The sequence below is a fragment of the Callionymus lyra genome, chromosome 2 (assembly GCF_982586985.1).
Source record: "Callionymus lyra chromosome 2, fCalLyr1.hap1.1, whole genome shotgun sequence".
NCBI lineage: Eukaryota > Metazoa > Chordata > Actinopteri > Syngnathiformes > Callionymidae > Callionymus > Callionymus lyra.
Window position 1 is genome coordinate 44,874,701 of NC_141819.1, and position 18,447 is coordinate 44,893,147.

General features: G+C 39.9%; 2 protein-coding genes across 2 annotated transcripts; one reads left to right on the forward strand and one right to left on the reverse strand.

Annotated features, from left to right (window-relative positions):
• Positions 1 to 875: 875 nt before the first annotated feature.
• shc2 (SHC (Src homology 2 domain containing) transforming protein 2) lies at positions 876 to 13,795 on the reverse strand. Its single transcript, XM_087783139.1, has 12 exons — positions 13,002 to 13,795; positions 10,449 to 10,519; positions 8,368 to 8,428; positions 7,785 to 7,904; positions 7,055 to 7,108; positions 6,924 to 6,975; positions 6,725 to 6,851; positions 5,472 to 5,652; positions 5,262 to 5,355; positions 3,275 to 3,442; positions 2,490 to 2,821; positions 876 to 1,044 (listed from the first exon to the last, which is right to left on the reverse strand). The coding sequence occupies exons 1-12, from the start codon at positions 13,761 to 13,763 to the stop codon at positions 916 to 918; spliced, it is 2,151 nt and encodes a 716-aa protein (XP_087639265.1). The 5' UTR covers positions 13,764 to 13,795; the 3' UTR covers positions 876 to 915.
• A 2,282-nt stretch (positions 13,796 to 16,077) lies between these two features.
• Positions 16,078 to 18,032, forward strand: cks2 (CDC28 protein kinase regulatory subunit 2). Its single transcript, XM_087783140.1, has 3 exons — positions 16,078 to 16,248; positions 16,488 to 16,615; positions 17,709 to 18,032. The coding sequence occupies exons 1-3, from the start codon at positions 16,190 to 16,192 to the stop codon at positions 17,750 to 17,752; spliced, it is 231 nt and encodes a 76-aa protein (XP_087639266.1). The 5' UTR covers positions 16,078 to 16,189; the 3' UTR covers positions 17,753 to 18,032.
• The last annotated feature ends 415 nt before the right edge of the window (positions 18,033 to 18,447 follow it).

Genomic DNA, 18,447 nt, shown 5'->3' on the forward strand with positions numbered 1-18,447 from the left:
CTTTTAGGTAGTAACAATAGATTGATCAATAGATAATTTTTTCTTTCTTTCTGTGATCTGTAAATAAAATGTCTCACGGGCCGGGCCGGTAACAATCCTTTGACCGGGGTTGGGGAACACTAACGTAAACCACACTAAAAAAGACTTACTACAGAGGAGCTCAGGAGGGTGGAGAAGTGCATTGTACTTTTGCTCAGAAGCCAAAACTGGAAACAAAGCCTTTGTGTGTCACTTATATTAAGGCAACCAACCCCTTCATCTTTGGTAAGATGATGATCCATGTTGATTAAAAGAGTTTGGTGTCTCCAAAACAGTTTTGAATTTGTGCAAAAGTGGAATGTAGTGCACTACCTGAGTGGACGTTAAAGCCTAGACACCGGGCAGAAGTTGTTCAAGTTTAGCAGAGTGAAACAAACATTGACGAGTGTGATTCTGAAATGACAGAAGACGTGGTTTGTACTGAAGAGTGCATCACAAGTTCATGAGTAAATGTTTGCTCCCGTCACAAAGTAGCTCTTCAAACTCATGGAAATGAAATGTTTTGTAGTTCAGATAAATGGTGAACATTTTAGCTTCGGATTAGGATGAGTGCCAATTGGATGAACAACGAGTCATTGACCTGTTGGAAGCATAGACCAGCTGCTTTGATCCATCAGACAAGTCATGATGTCAAAAGTCTTCTCAGCCTCAAGAAGGTCTTTGAAGCCACAAGCCGGAGACCAGTCTGGATATAGGTGTCAAAGTGACTGAATATCCTCTCACTTCCTTTGTTGCCACGTTTTTGTTCATCCAGTTTGTTCAGAGAAGTCCTGCTGAAAAAAACAGATGAACTGCACTCTCAATCGATCCACGACAGACGGACACAAGAAATTTGGACAGATCAGAGATGCATCTCTTACTTTTCTGTCTGATGGTTCATACTTTCCTCCTGACCACTTGCTGGAGGTGGAGTTCACTCTCTGCGGCAACGATTGGCAGCTCGTTCTTCAGGTGGTAAGAGATGAGGTGACTGATGCTCTCGAAAAGCATGTCTTTGGTCCTGACCTTCAGAGAGAGACACCAAATACCACATGATGCAAAGCAACAGTTCAAGTTTGAGACCTTAAAGGGCAACTAATGTATTGATTTGAGTGTCTCTTAAATTTAAAAATATACATCAGAAATATTTACATAGATAAATATGCTTATTAATCCTTGTTTACCCAACCATACCCAACTTGCTGCAATTGGTCACTCATTAAGGTTTTTAATCACAAATCATCAATCCCGGAAGTCTCCACCTCCAAGGGACTCTTTGTATAAAATACGGGATGTGATTAAAGCTGGCTGGAGGAGGAGACCATTATTTCATCAAAATGGGCATCACACTCGAAAACCTCTCGTTTGCCGAGATTCCAGATGTGCAGAACTTAATGAAGTAATAACTTCAAAAGTAAGTAAGTAAGTGGGTAAAGTAAGGTCATTTGTAAAGCGCTTTTCTAGACCAGGGTCACAAGGGCTTTAACAATCAAAAACAATACACAGTTAAAATACATACTACAAAAGGCCAAGACACATAAGACAAACAAAGGAGTCCAAGAAAATCAGGGAAAAGCCTGCACAAATGTCTTAAGGTGTTTCTTGAAGGAGTCAGTAGACTCAATCAAACACAGAAGATGGCTTAGGAGCAACATGTGCGCGGAACCATCAGCAGATTCTGATCCACAGACCTAAGAGCCCGAGCTGAGGTATTAGGCTATATCAGATCACTGATGTAAGGAGGAGCCTGACCATGAATAGCTGTGAAAGTAAGAACCAGAATTTTAAAATTGATCCTGAATCAAACTGGCAGCCAGTGAAGAGTTTTAAGGATCGGAGAAATGTGAGTTCCTCTACTAGAGCGGGTTAGAATTCTCACTGCAAAGTTTTGTATTGCGGCGAGACAGCCCCTTTTTTGTTTAGACACAACAATAAGCTATTACTAAACGAGAAGACACAAACGCTCCAGATCGTGTTGTGACATCATTTTCCTAAGTTAAGAGATTTTTCTCAGTTGAAGGAAACAGTTTCTGGTCAGTTTTCTGCAGTGGTGAACTAGAGACATGTCTTTGTCAAATACAACACCCAGGTTTCTCAGGCTCAGTTTGACGGACTGACCTAAGTCACCCAAGTACTGACTCAACGCTGGAACCTTAACATCAGGTTTGACTAAGCTGTTGGATCAATTTAGCAGGGGTGTTGGAGCAGCAGGACACACGAGAGAATTTATCGTGTCAAACAACACTTTGAGGTTTTTCTTTTTTACTGTTACCAGTTTCTGAATGTAATCAGATCTGGCAGTTTCCATCATCTCATTTGATTGTTTCATGTTTGATCAAAACATCACCATGATGAGGGACTTACTGCCTATTGGAGAGGAAGACTTCAACATTTTAAACATGTGATTCAGTAGAATTGGGCTTTCACATTAGTTGCCCTTAAGCTTCACACAAAGGACCTGCAGGACTCACCACTCCCTCAGGGTCCACCAGAAGCAGGTGTTTGGGTAAACCACAGTGCATGCCTGTCAGCACATATTGACCTGGGTTGGTGGTGCTCTCCCGCACAAGAAAATCCCCATCACGGACCAACACTTTCTCTGCATCTCGTCTGCTCATACAGCTGTGGTACCAGGTCTCCCTGCGCAGCTGTTCCTCGTTGGGGGCCACAGGGGCCCGGCGGCGCGGTGGACTCGGCCACTGGTCCTCTAAAACCCTGATGCCTCCACCCTCAGCATCACCATCAAAACCCCCACCTGGTCCACTGCTGGCCTCGTGGAGCTTTAAAGCATCCGCAAATGGTCCTGAAGGAGGAAAATGTGGCTAGCTGATGAACAAGACCCCAACATTTGCATGTAATTCATACAGCGTTGTTTGCAGTTGCTTCTTTAAATAAAAAATTAAAATGAAGGTCAAGCCTTTTTGTGAAGTTTGTAAGATATATTTGTCCTGCAAAAATATTTTCACACCTCATAACTAACCGTTGTGTGTCTGGAGGCTGAAAACAAATGCGTTTGTTGTGTTGCCTTGAGGTCAAGGTGAACGATCTCCCTGGCTTCCAGAAATACATATGCAGTGGTGGAGGTGACATTGACCCAGAGGCAATACAAAGAATACCATAAACAGATTTGTTTCCAGCCATCGGGAGGAGCCAGGGGCTGCATTAGGGTTAATGTTGATTAATTAATGTTTAATATACTGTGTTAACATGAAGGATGACTGAACCTCAGGGTGAGAAATTGTGAAATTGGAATTACTCATGTCAAAAAGGTCCTTCTTGGGACTTTCAGGTGCTCTGGTGCTCTTAGCTCCCTCAGGCCCCTGAGCGAGGATGTCCAGGCTCTCCAGACTCTGAGTGTTGACATATTGATGCTCCTCGTAGTCTCTGCTGCTCTGATGCTGACCATCTGCACAAAGATACCCATCTGGGGTCAACAAGAAAACAAAACAGGAAAACATTATTAAGGGTGGCAGTCATATTTTCTCAAACATTTTAAACCTTAAATTGCCTCCTTCTAGTGGTAGAGAAGCAAACCAAAAAATATTCGTATATGAAACTAATCAACATTTTACATGAAAACTAACTTTTGACATGACCTGGATTTCAATATGCAGAACTATAATAAATTAAAATAATAATAATTGGACTTTTATAACTGTGTTTTATGCCAAAGACTGATAGATGTCATTTTTCAGATAAAATAAAAAAAATAATAATATAAAATGACATATGCAATATTCAAAAGAGCAGGATTTGATTAGATTTTAACATGAAACGTTTTCTTAGTCTTAGTTTCGAAGTCTACATGATGACAAGTTTGTTTGTGAATAGCCCCGCTTTTACGTCAGAGTGAATTATTTGGAAAATATTTCAAGACAGCTTTATTATTATTATTATTATTATGGCTACACCACCATGGATGAGCATAGCAGGGTTTGTTTTTATACTGGTGGAACTAGGAGAGAGCTGAAATACAGATCTATAAAAGTGTATCTTGTCTACATCCGTGGTCCTCAACCCCCGGACTAGGGACCGGTACCAGTCCATGAGAGATTAGTTACTGGGCCGCACAGAAAGAAGGAAAAAAAATGTACTACTGAATATTACTAGGTGCTTATTAGAGATGTTCTCTGAAATAATATTAGCGTGTGACTCTTGACTAGTGACAATGAGTAAAACACAAACTCTAGAAACAAAACTTATACTTCAGAGTCCTCATTCCTTATTAATAATGATTAAACACAAACATGCTTAACCCATTTGGCACAAAGTCTCTAAAAGCTACACAAGACACACACATACAGAACACCATTGTCAGCCTACAATCAAATATCACCTCTTGCTGATCCAGCATTATGGTGAGTTTTGTTTTCATCCACTTTATTTTAGGTAACGCAATTTTATTTTATTTTTAACCGTTGTGTAAATATAATATCGACATATTTAATGGTCCGTGGTAATCTCGCACAATGAAGATGTGTGAGATTCCATCCTCAACAGCCATTGGGTAATAGCCAACTTCTTAATTCAGAAATGGTTGAGCCTACTGCATTGCTTCTCTGACACTTCTTGGAGCTAAAATAATCTACAGATAATACTGTGAGGAATGCACATGTCTCCACCCAAACAGGTTGGAAGTGGCAAGCAGGGCTAGAAACTTTGAAGGCCATTGTCAGACTCCCACACTATAAGATAGATGGTAGGTTAAAAGTAGGGAGAGCAGGGTTTGGTTGAGAAGGCCTCATCATGAAGCGGGAACAAAAAAACATGGTTGTGGAATATGTGCCCAGAGCAAACCAAGAGCAGTATTTCATTAAGGCTGAATTACAAGATCGCTAAGGAAGATAGAACCTTCAGGAGGAAGATGCCCCAACCTAAACTCAGCTTTCTGCTCAGGGCAACATACAATACATTGCTCTGACGCAAGTTTGGTATGGTAGCACGACCAATCTTTGACAAAATTGATCTTGGGAGCTGCGGCCAACAACCAACCCATCAAGATCTGCAAACAGCTAGACAGCTTGCTTAAGACGTGGCTAAGGGGCTAAGCTCTGAAGGGAACCAAGTCCCTTGCTGACAAAGCAGAAAAAGGAATTGTCTGGCTGTGTCTGAGGATGGGAGTATAAGAATAGGGGTCTACACAGAAAATGACAATGCAAAACTCCAGTGACCGGTTGTGAACAACACCATATCTGTATCATCTATCTAGTTACTTTAAGTTCATTTCATCTGAATCTGGTCACCTGAGCTGCTGTTGGTGTCTGTGTCCCAGTGAAGCTCATAGCAGAGTTGACCTGCGGAGTACAACTGGTGCTCCCTCCTGGGGGGTGAGCCCGTCTGCAGAAAAACACCTCAGTGAAACTCAACACATTCGCTGCTTTTCATCAGAACAGGCGAGTACTGGGAGTTGATGATGGAACAAAAGTGTCTGTGACATTCTTTTCAGAGTGTACCTGTGACATAGCTGTTTTCTGTGGCTGCGTGTGAATATGGCCCAGCATGCTTTTGCTGGGCCTCAACCTTGTGTCCACCACCCCTCCAACAGGGGGTTCTTTGCCAGGGATGCTGTTATAGTAGTCATGCTCAGAGAAATCCTCCTCATCCCCCCAAGCAGGCTCCTCCAGTCGCACAGATCTGTTGAGAAACATTGTAAATGACAACAGAACTGAACTTCCCTCAGTCCAACTTATACTCACATGAGTGCTTCATTATAATATTAGAATGGACACAGGAGCTTCTCTGACACTTCGGATCAGAGATCTAGGTGCATCCGAAACTAATCCATATTCATTTGCTGGACCTTGTATAGATCGGAAAAGATGTTTACTTGAAACCAAAGCAGAACACTGGAGAGATGCTTCTGTCACTGATAAAGCTTTTTATAGTGGAATCATCTGGACAGAAGTGGTCGTGAAACTGCTTCATTTTCAGAATCACTCATGTATGGTCAATACTGGTTAAATGACACATTAGGTGCACATCATCCTTTATTTTAAAGGTGTGAAAATATCTTGTGATTTTAAGGTGAAACGGATTAAAAAAAAAAATTATTTGTGTTTCTTCAAAAGAGCTTGAACAGAACATCTTGAAACCCCAGTCTGCTTTGAAATCTTTGTCTGGGAGAAACCTTGCTGCTGCAGTAGAACTACCTTGTGTCTTATTGCTGTGCTCAGTCTTGCCATGGTGTATGACCTGTGACATGAAACTGTCTTCCACAACCTCAGCTTGGTAGCAGAGTTTGTTCCTCACCCAGTTTTAAGCTCCTACACATCTGTATCTTTTTCACTTAATGTGTTTCAATCGACTTGTGAAATTGATGTTCATTAGAACCTGTTTGGTATAATTGGTTGATCATACACCTCACTAGAATACTACAAAATCCCCTATACAAATTGATGCTGGTTTGAAGGCAAAGGGTAGTGACAATAAATATTGATTTCATTTATCCTTTGTTTGATCACTTTTCATTTTGTCAATTGCTAAAAAAAAATAAACAATTATTATTTATATTTTTTAAAGGATTCTTAGTTTACAGCATTTTTTCACACCTGCCTAAAACTTTTGCACAGAACTGTACATAGAGACTTTAGCTTGTTAAACAAAGAACTCATGACTGGGAGTTACACTGTTCCTACTCTAGAGAGAAAATACTTTCTTTTTTTTAAAGGGGCAACAATCTCACACACACAACTTCCACACTTGTTACCTCTCTACAGATGTCATCGTTTTGGGAGGGCTGTGAAGATAATGTTTAAACTGCAGCTCAAAAGCTTGGCCGATGGTGCTGATGACACTCTGGGCTAACCCATCCGAACACTCCAGAATATGACATGCTGGATACAAAAAGAAAACAAACATTTATTTTTCTTGCTACAACAGAGATAGATTAGATGCAGGAGACAAACCTCTCTGGTTCACTGGGTCTTTGGCCACATATGCAACATAGTCAGGATTGTCCTATAAATGTAAAAAATCTAATTTAAGAGTTGATAAGAGACAAGAAACAGAAAAAATCTATTATAAAACCGTCACTCACTGTGTCTCCTCCAGAGGCGAAGGAGATGGACTGCATGGGGTGATGAGCAATTACCTGAAAATAGAATAAAGAAGTTGTACTATTGCTGTAGGACGAGCAGACGCTTTGTGTATATTCTCCAGGACTTCAGCTTGGTCATTCGTAACAACCAAAAAGCTTTGAAAATGTGGTCAGTGGATAAAATAGATTTAGAGAGTCTTGGCTTCCTGCAGTATTTTAAACAGAATGCTTGTTTTTGGGAAACAAAGTCTTTGTGTCTGTTAATGTAAGACATCACAAACATTTAAGAAATCAAGATGTTAATTTTCTTCAAACAACAACTTTTTCTTCATTAAGGCAGAAGTTAATGATGAAGAATGGATAGGAAAATAGTATATCACTTTTACAGGTTCAATTTATCTTGGTATACAGTTATTCGTCTGCAAAGACAAAAATGGTCGAAAATGGTGGTGTGCTAACTTATTTAGAATAGATATTTAATTGAAAGATTCTGAATAAATAATAGATGAAAGGAAAATAATAATGAACTGAAAATCCTAAACACAGACAAAAGACACAAATGAAATGATAACCGATAAAATGTTAAAATAACAACTTAAAAAAGTTGAAAAATCTTAAAACTGTTATTGATAATGTCAGTCAGAGGGCTTCTTCAAACCATCGAATATGGACACTGTGGAAGGTGCCCTTGATTTGAAAAAGCGTTTTTCTAGGAAAATTATTGTTGTACCTGTCTTGTGGTGGGAATGAGGAGACCGAGCCCATCTACAGAGATGTTGACTGCAATACTCATGCCGGCAAAGCGCAGATTACTCTTTCCCATGATGGACTGGAGAGCTTTGTTCATGGCCTGGAAGAAAAAAATCCTTTCATAATAGATTAAAACCTGTGCATGCTTCTGGGATCATGACTGGCACTTGATGTCATGTATTTGAATATTTTCCTTCTAGAATTAATATTTATCGATAAGGCACTTTTCGACAGAGGTGAAGTTCAAATGGCTTTACATGGTCAAAGACATAAACCAACACATACGCAAACAAAAACATATTCAGACACTCTGGAGATAACACTATCATGGGACTGCTTTTGTCCAGATTCAGAGCCATATTGTGAAGGTTTAGGCACTCAAATTGTGGCCAAGTTCGTGAGGTACCAAATAGGGAAATGAAAGAAAAAATCTTATAAAAACAGTTTACAAGAAATATGTATAAGATAAATGCATCATCTAGAAATTGTCATAGTAACTTCAAATAAAAAATATAAAAGTATTGAGTTTACGTTTTTGGGTTAACTTTTTAATATCTTCTGACCTTCTTCCTCCACGCTCCTTTACCACCAGGCACAGCATCACACAGCCTGTTGATGGCCTCTCTTGGTCAGGGAGAGAAGAAAGATACAAAGGTGGATTCAGATTTGCCATCTTATTATCAATATTTGATACAAACAATGTAGAATATATTTACAGACATAAACACACAGGAGCTTTGTGTTCCTCCCTCCGGTTAAGGTGAAAGGTCAGTGGTTAAGGGCTTCTATTAGATCTGTTCACTGCTTATTAAACTGACAAATAAAGAGGGTAAAATGTTAAATAAGATCCTAGTTCAAATATATCAATTATAAATAATTACAACCACAATGTGAGCATTTATCTCATGTACGTGATTGCAGATTGTGAGTTACGGGCCAGAGTCTGTTGTGGGGCTGCCAGGGGATGGAGGGGACAGCCGCCAAGAACCCGGTGGCCCTGATCAAATGTCTAGTAAATATTTAAAAAGCAGTGTCCAAGGTCCTGTGCTGAATAAGGCTCTTCTCAGGGAATTTGAACAACACAATCAAGTTTGAATGACTCATGCAAGAAGCAAAAGGAGTAGAGAAGGGGGGGAGGGGGTCATCTGTTTTGTTGCTGGTCGACTGAACCTTTTCAGTTGAAATATAAATTCAGCACCATTTGTTCATAAAATCAATCATTGAACTTTGACCTTTACTTAACAAATGTATTGACCTGATCAATCACTCACAAGTCTGTATGATATTAAAGTTCATGATTCAGTTGTAAAACTATAGTTTAGAGACATTTGGGACGATAGAGAATAAATTCACTACTCAAATGTTTACACTCATAGTGGAAACACAAAAAGGACAAACAATAAAAAAAAACATTTATATTCACAATTCTAACATTTCTGACAAATTTTCGGACTGGAGTCTGTTGTGGGGCTGCCAGGGAATGGAGGAGACAGCCGCCAAGAATCAACTGAGATAGAAATGGAGTCAATACATCTCTTGCCGTAAAATATACAAATATAGGCTTTGGGATATTTATTTATTTTTTGTGTGACGTCCGGCGTCTTTAGAACAAAAATCAATGATCATACTGCATCTAGGATATCATGTCACGTAACTTTACAAACACAGCAAGAAAACAAGTTTCGTAACTCGAGAAATGAGTTGACTCACAGCACAACACAAAAAGAAGCAGATGAGAAACTATAAAGGTCAGTGAGTAATCACTAAAAACATTCATGCCTCCAGACTTTGATGCAGATAACCACCAAAAAAAAATTGAACTTGTCCTCACAAATCCTGGAAGGTCTGACTTACACAGTCAAGACACAAGATGAAATTACAACAAAGTACAAATTTCTTCTTGTCCCAGAACTCTTTTGGAAATGTAGGGTCACCAAAGAAAATATATGAATATCTACAGAAGCAAAAAAAAGCAAACAAAAAATTAAGATACGATTTAAGTCCCATTGGAGTTATTTGGTTTTGTTTTATTTTGTATAGATAGTGTCTTTCTTTTGTCTGATATTGTCCGTCTGCATTCCCCCTTGATAGCTAAGGTGGTTTCTAAGGAGAGGGAAGAATGGACCTCTTAAATGTGGTGCCCCTATAACCTAAACTCAACTAAAACCGACTGTTTTTCATTATCATTTTCATCTGTTTATTTTGAAAAAGAAATCCCAGTTATTCATGTTATTTTTGTAAATAAATGAAAAGAAAATGTTATTTAGGAAAACATTGTCGCAACATCCTACAGGGTGCATTCATGGGACCACTGCAGCTTTCCAAAGTCATTTGTGACCATCATCAATAATAGAAGCAGCTTTCTATCGCTCCATCTCCTCCCCCATACACTTTAGCCATGGTGTGCTCAGATTACCACGGATCGATGTTGGAGGAAAGAGAGACCAGGAGAGGGGAGAGATCTCCCAGAAGACAATATTATGATACCATATTTTCTAGCTGGACCAACTGAACAACAGCCTCACAAGATAAGAGTTTATCGTTCTGACGTCATCAATATTTGATCAGAAATGGAGCAGTGATGAGGCAGCTAAACATTTGATCTAAAGGATCAATGGTCGATTTGTTGTCTTATGCTGCTTACCTTGTCACCTGCGTCCGTGTGTTGAAGTCCAGTGAGCGCATCGACTTTAACACCTCGATACATCCCATGTACTATTTGAATAATGGACAAAAGAAAATCAATGAACCACATACTGATACAGGTACATTCAACCTAATTATAATTTTAGATAGTCATGCAAAACAGGGTCAGGAATTGACCGTCTGTTCCATTTGTTTTAATACCTACTCAGAACAGAAGGCTTCAAACTGAATCAGGTAAAAGACAAAAGAAAGAAAATCCAACTTTTCTTCAATTAGGAAACTGTGTCTAATTTGGGAACTACAACAGTTCTCTTCCTCATGCTTAACATGCAAATATTTCTGTTGGCAACTTATGAATGATTTATGATCTATCTATCCATCTATCTATCAATTGAATTGTTTACATCAGAAAATGTGCTTAAGCCCGGCCCACTGAAACCACTCAGTTTTTCTGGATATGAAATCTTGTTTACGATAACCAAACCCACTGGGTGGGAATTAATGAAGTAATGAATTTAAAACATCATTATGATGAGGGACTTACTGCAACTTGGAAAGAAATCTATAAGAAATCATAAGTGAACAACCAGCTGAGGAGCTGGACATGAATGTAAACTTTGGGTGTTAATGGAATCTTGACTAAATTAAAGTGCAGCTTGCTGAGCCTCAAGGGAAAGTGATAAGTGTGTTTGTACACGTAATCAATGCTTTCAAGAATGATCCATTTCTCGGGAATAAATGATGAGATGATGCTGACTTTAATGTTAAAGCAATATAATTGTAAACTAGTCCAGGAGTAACCAGATTCAGGGTGCATGCAATCTAAAAGTTAAAATATCGGCTTATTGAACCATGAGCTAGGGCGGGGGAAACCAAAAAGGCCATGCTAATAGCAATGTTGCAATTTGTTTACAGACAGAGGGTAGAAAACACATAATATTTACAATTCTAATAATAAAAGAAAAATGTCAATGTTGTGACAACATAAACAAACGTAAACATAAAAGAGGGTTATTTGACTAACAACTCATGTTTCAAGAGTGTTTACTATGTGCTAGCATTACATCATTAAAGGGAATTAGTAACAAAGGCCTGTGATTTCTCCAGATGTGATCCAGAACATAATCAATGCTAGCCAACATTTTACTTTCTCCAGTTATCCAATCCTTGTCTCCATATATGATCCAACACATTTACATGCATCATTGAAAAATGGATACAAGAATAATCTTTTGTCCCTGATTTCTTTCCATGGTAGCAACAAGCTGCAAATGACAGAGAGAGAGAGACCTTTGAGACCGAGAGTGTAATGAGCTTCTTAACCAGATTTGAGGATGAGGGAAGTCTTCCATCAGGAAGCCCCCACTCTCCATCACCAAAGCCTCCATTGTTACACACTCCTGATGCAAGGCACCCTGTATTCTATCAGTGTTTGACATGTTATTTGGCGCAGTCCGATCCACTCAATAAGGGAACACTGACTTTCCAAGAAAATATCCAACAAATTGAATTAGTCCTTGTCAATGCTATGCAATTTTCCTTCACTGTGACTCTGCATATTGTCATTGCCACCATTAACAATGTAGTGTTACTCAACATTTTATTTCAAATAGAATAAAATAGAATTCCGGACAGGAGAGATCATTTATAATAGAGGCCAGGGGTTTCCTAATCCTAATTTGTTTGGCATATGTGACCCTGGTCTAGAAAAGCGCTCTACAAATATTACTTATTTATTTAATAGCACAATTCCTTATTTTAAGTGGCATATTTTGCCATATTTTTTCAGGTTTTGCATAAAGTAGCCTAACTTGGCAATGACCGCCCAATCCTGGTGTGCTGTGAGACCTGTGTTTGAGGGTAGCAAGGCTGAATGCTAAGGGCAGCAGAAACCTATGGATGGTTGATACTGATACATATAGCAAGAACAGAGCTTCCCATATTAAGGATTCACTAGAAAGTCTTTGTTTACCTGCATATCATTTCAACTCCAATCAGACTCCTCCCAAGACCCACTACTCATTCACATGACTTGCATGATTAAATGTGATTTTATGTGAACAGTGCCCCTATAATGTGGTTAGAGAACATGCTTAGAGTCCAGAATTGGCTAATTGAGAGTCATGTAATTCGTTTAGGGAGGAAAGAGGGACAGAGCTGGACATGGAAAGACAATGGCGGACCAATCCTCTAAACATACCACTGGTGTGCTGAGTTGGTCTTTTCTCTCTTGTATTTGTGATTCATCATCATCTATCTTAGTCGTCAATGATCCAAACCAAAATATGTGAATATGCAGCACAAAGTCACCTTCGTGGCACTCATGTCAGTTCACAGTGATGTATGTGTACAGCCACAACAACCCTCTATCTGGATTAAATTATAGATTCACCAGCCCACACCGCATGAGCTGCATAATAAAATGTCCACATAGTTTACGACCAAGGCAGAGGAAGCCTTAGGTAGAGATTTCTTAAAAAAAAAAAAAAAATTTAAGCTAAAACAGACCCTTTTTATTACAATTACTGTTTATAGTTTTGAAGCGGCTTACCCGGACAATATAGGAGGCTCCCGGTCCTGCAATCTTCTTATCAGTGTGCAACCAGCCATGAGAAGGTTTGTGGAGGAAGTTGCCCTTCTGGTTTAAGTCCTCTTCTCCAGGCCACATGCCTTCCACTCTGGTTCTGACTCTCCCTGATCTTGAGCTGCTCGAACTTACACGGCTCGCCGTAGCCTCTGTGGCCCCAAAACTGTTTCCTCCAGAACTAACAAGATTTGATGCAGCCACTGCTCTCTGTCCACGTATGGCCTGTAGGGAACATGGTGTGACACACACAGGGTCACATGAGTTGAGAACTGCTGCTAGACTGGCTACTGGTCCACTGGCTGAAGGTGCTCCACTGTGCCTGGGAGAGGAGGAAGATGAGGAAAAAGAAGCCTGGCCTTGGGTTGTGGCTGCTTTGCCCGAATCCTTGCCAGAGTTGGAGCTAGAGCTGGAGTTGGCTGGGCTGCGGCTCAGCAGTGAATTGGAGAACTTCCACTGGGGCATCTTTGGGATCAGCATGCAGAAGGTTGTGGTTCCATCCTGTTCTCCATCCAGACAAGGAGAGTCAACGAGGGATGCAGCTGCAGCCCCTCCTGTGGAGGAGGACCTGGTTGTGGGATCCAGAGGAGGCAAAGAAAGGCGAGGGGTGGATGAAGGGACCACCGGTGTGGCCACAACTTTGCCGCTCATGGCTAAGCTCTGCATCAGATCATCAGTGGAGGTCACAGACTCGTTGCGAAAGCGGTCATACTTTGGCTTAAGGAGCATACCCGGAGTAGTCGCTTAGAGCAGAATCTGAGGGGAGAGGGAAGGGGAGAGGTGTTCTAAAAAGGGGAAAAGTTTATAAAAGATCTCTTAGAGGTTTTCTTGTATCCCAGTCAAAGTCAAGTGAATGCTGCCGGCTCCAAGAGACACGCCGCCAGCCGCTCTATCATCCTGCTTTCTCTGAGAGCAATCCAGCCTTCTTTCCTCAGCTCACTCTTCTGCTCTCAGCCTCTCTCTCCCTCACCCTCTATGGATGATGTCATTGGGTCTATCAGCCCTGCCCTGCCCATCTGCTCGCCGACGCTATTAGCTAAAAGAAATCAGCCCTAACCACTCTGCAAAATACACTCAGGATATTTGACAGCATTAGGGGGATTTGGCGAGAGTCAAGTGATGCTTTCACTCTCCGAAATGTAAATGTAGATATAACATTCTTTCAACATTTGCATTAGTACATAAAAGGAAGCATGTAATGCTAGTAATAAGCTAATTCTGTTTTATTTCCGCAAGTGATTCTTGTCCCATATTGTCATGCCGCTGTACCAAAACCACAAAGAAAACAATGCAGCAACGGTCATTATTGACTGCAGGCACTGAAACACCCATCCCATCTGTCTGCATTCTCCCCTCCATGTATCTTCTATCTGACTCCCCTGAGAGCAATCTATCATCAACACCACCCTTTTAGCTTTACATCGCCCTCCCAGGTTAATGACTTTACTCTCGTATACAATTTCACTTCAGTGCCTCACAATAAGCATCATGCTGGAGTTGGCAGAAAAAAACAGAAGTACAAGTTGTGTTTGACTGTATAACTAATCAAAAAAACTTCATCTGAATAAATAAATATTTGATGATTAAAATCAAAACCTTTAAATAATTAAGTCTTAAGTCAGAGAAAACCAAGAATCCAATCCTGTCACATTTTCAGCTGGTACTTTTGATTCTTTCACATGTTAGAAGAGATGGAAGAAAGAAACATTTACATACACTTATAAACTCTAACTCCATTGGAACTACCTTCTCTATCACTACTTGTTCATTCAAAGCATGGTGAAGTGAGTTACTTGTTGTTAAAGTAAAAAATTAAACTAGAATAATGGTGCAAGCAAGTTGCTAGTTTGCAGGTTATCTACATGTTTGTGCGCTTAGTATTAAAATACCTTAACAATTATCCAACCATTGGAAATGTGTGACATGTTGGAAGATAAAAGAAAAATGTTTGCAAAATTTATTTAATCCCAATAATAAAGACACCATAAAGGTGACTTTTTTATTACTCTCATTTTGGACATGCTTTAGAATACAAAAAAGGAAATGTGTTTATGTTAAATAACATGTTAAATCACATGATAGTATTTATTCATGTATAGTATTTTGGGATTATTTTTTGTTCTGGTGTTTAGAATACCCACAGTCTCTGGATTCCTTTCACAGTTCTGATGTGTCAATAATCGCTTATTCTTCTACGTGATGCCTGCTTTTAAATTGCATTGTTTTTGGCATATCTGATTTGGAAGAATCCTCCGAGCCTGTTGGGAAGTCTATCTCTCCCACTTGGTCTGGAGTGCCACTGAGGATTACTTTTCTGAGATGTATGGGCTATTTATTCCATATTTTATTTATGTTTATTTAAAAAAGAAAATAAATAAATAATAATACCATTGTTGATTTAAGTGTCTTTGTTAAATTGATCTAGGACCTCTATGAAAATGACCTCCGGAAAATGTGCCTAAGCCCCACCCACTGAAATTGCTTAGTTTTCTTGGGGTTTAAAGCTTGTTTACCCTACCAATGCTTACTCTGCTGTGATTGGCCAAGCAGCGAGGTTTTTTCAACACATGTCATCAATCCCAGAAGTCTCAGTCTCCAAGGGACTTGTTGTATAAACAAAGCACATGATTACAGCTGGCTGGACAAGACTCAGCACTTTACATTGACGAGCAGGTAAGTTTGTGGCTGGTGAGGCACAAACTCCTCTGGAGTCAGATTTACTATCAGCATTCCCTAGAAACGTCCTACAAAGGTTTATCTTTAGAATTAGATTAATATTTACTGTAAAACAAATTTTAGAGAGATGTGTGCGGCGTATATTTTATTTGGACTGCAGTGAGAATATTATTTTTAAACTTTAACCCTTGCGTTATATCAGCAAATACGTCGGCAGTCTGTTTGCCTTTCATGGCTCAGTCGTCACGGCTCATGTGTTCCGGGTTGTGACGTAAACACTCCACATTGGATGGTTGACGTTTGCCTTTAAACTACGTAGCATCGGTTCCACCAATCAGAAGAGCGCGGGGAACCGTTGAGGTTTGAATCCTCGGGTGAAGCAGCGGCAGAACATCTTCAGCAGAGAGTGCGTCGTACGAGCGAGGAAACTCTGTTTATCACGACAACTTCAAGTATTTGCTCGCTAAAGTCCTCTTAAGATGTCGAAGAAACAGATTTATTATTCGGACAAATACAACGACGAGGAGTACGAGTACAGGTGGGTTTGTCGCCTGCTAGCTTTGGAGAGCTAATGGGTTCCTGCTAGCTTTCTAACATCGACTGAAACCGGTCCAGTTCTGGTCAAAACACTGAGCTAAAGTCAAGCTTTCAAGTTATCAATGGTCTAACTTGAGTAACTATATGATAACCTGTGTTAACCGATGCTAATCGCCCTGGTTGTATGCTAGCTCCTCACACGAATGTTTGTACTTATTTATGTTTGTTTCTGTCAAATAGGCATGTTGTGCTTCCAAAACAGTTGACCAAACTGGTTCCATCTTCTCATCTGATGTCGGAGGACGAGTGGAGAGGTTTAGGGGTTCAGCAGAGCCAGGGCTGGATTCACTATATGATCCACAAGCCAGGTACCACAACACACAGCCGAGGGTTGTGTCACACACTGTTCAGGCGTACTGGTGCCTAGCTTTAGAACCTTCGAGAATCTACACAGACCAACGTTACTCTTAAGACGTTTCTATTTGTTCAGGCTTTTCCTTGATTTTCTGGAACTCCTGTTGTGTTATCAGTTTTATCTTGACCTTCAAAGTACATACTTTATTGAATATTGTTTTGATTGTTTAAGCACTTTGTGACCCTCGTCTGAAAAAGTGCTATACAAATAATACTTACTTACCAGAATGACAAAGTGGATTTTTTGGAACAATTCTATTGGCTGTCATTTTCTTTCCTATTTGTAGAATCTGTCTCACTTAAACAAGTATCTAGGAGACTTGGCAAAGTATAAAAAAAAAGATACGGTAGGTGGTATTTGTGCTTGACTGGCAGATCGACATCTTTTATTTTATTGTTTTTACATTATTTTATTTGCTAACATGCATATTATCAAAGCTATCTTTCTAGATAAAACTTTATTGAGATGTATCTATCTGTCTATTTTGTAGAGTCAGATGTTGCAAGATAATAAACTGCTGTTTCAAAACTGAAGAATTGGATACCAGAAATGGTTTACAGTGCTGCATTGAGGTCCATGCAAGGTCTTGTACACTCTATAGACAATAAGATTTGTTTTATAACGAACATTCTGGTGTGTAATGAGCGGTGGCAATCTGCATTCTGTAAATTCTGTTTCTCTTAAATTGATCTTGGACCTATTTTGTACTCCTCTGTTCTGTTTGTACAAAACTCTGCTTTAATTAAGATCTATTCACATTAGAAAATGTGCTTAAGCCCCATCCAATCACATTATTACATCGCAATGAGCTGTACTCTTCTCCTCTTCAATCTGTAAAATATATATTTTGATTACAGTAGAAAATGTTTGCTTGTAGTTAAATTCTTCACTTGCATGTATGTGACGTCAACAAAACAGATTGTGTAAGATGGGGTTTGCAAATGTACGAGTATTGTACAGTTAACCGATGTAAAGGACAAGAAGAGATTGAAATGAATAACTGCAGTGTGACCAGTATATTGACTGACTGCTCCTTCCATCTGCAGAGCCACACATCCTCCTTTTCCGGAGACCCCTCCCCAAGGACTGAGGAGAACTCTTGAACACCCGCTGACTCTCCCACCAGCTGTGATGTGGAGTAGAAGACTTGTGAATATGAGGGTGAACTGTAGTCTGCCCATTGTACATTTGACTTTTTGTCTTCCCACAGACTGGTCACGCACATGTCTTTCTATTTCTCTTTGTTGACCACCACACTTTTAAATGTAAATATGTTCTAGATGTTACTGGCAAGTCAGCCTGACTGTGTCACAACTGACTTGCCAAAAATGTGTTGCTTGTTGAACAAAATAAATATTTTAAAAAAGTAACTTGGGGTGTTTAGTCGGACACAACCAAGAACAGCGGGGTGATTAACTCTCAATTGTGAGACATGAGCTTTGTGAAAAGGTTTCTAGGTTTGTAGACTCCTGGACTGGTTGGTGTTGGGCAGACTGTTAGCATGACAAGGAGAGCATGGATGGTGTGCACAGGAAAATATAACTGGCATGGTGTGATTGGCGCTTGCTAGTTTGTTGGTCACGTGAAGGCAATAAGTACCTGTTGCGAGTGGATACAGAGTACATGGTGCAGCATTTGTACCAAGGAGCTTGACGTTGGTCTTTACACAGTGGGGCTTTTTCTGGTGCTGTAAGACCCTGGGCAGGAGTCCTGTAGAGCTGGTATAAAGAAGTGAACAGAAGGTCCAAAACTTTTTTTGAGTTTGAACAGCTACTAACAGACCTG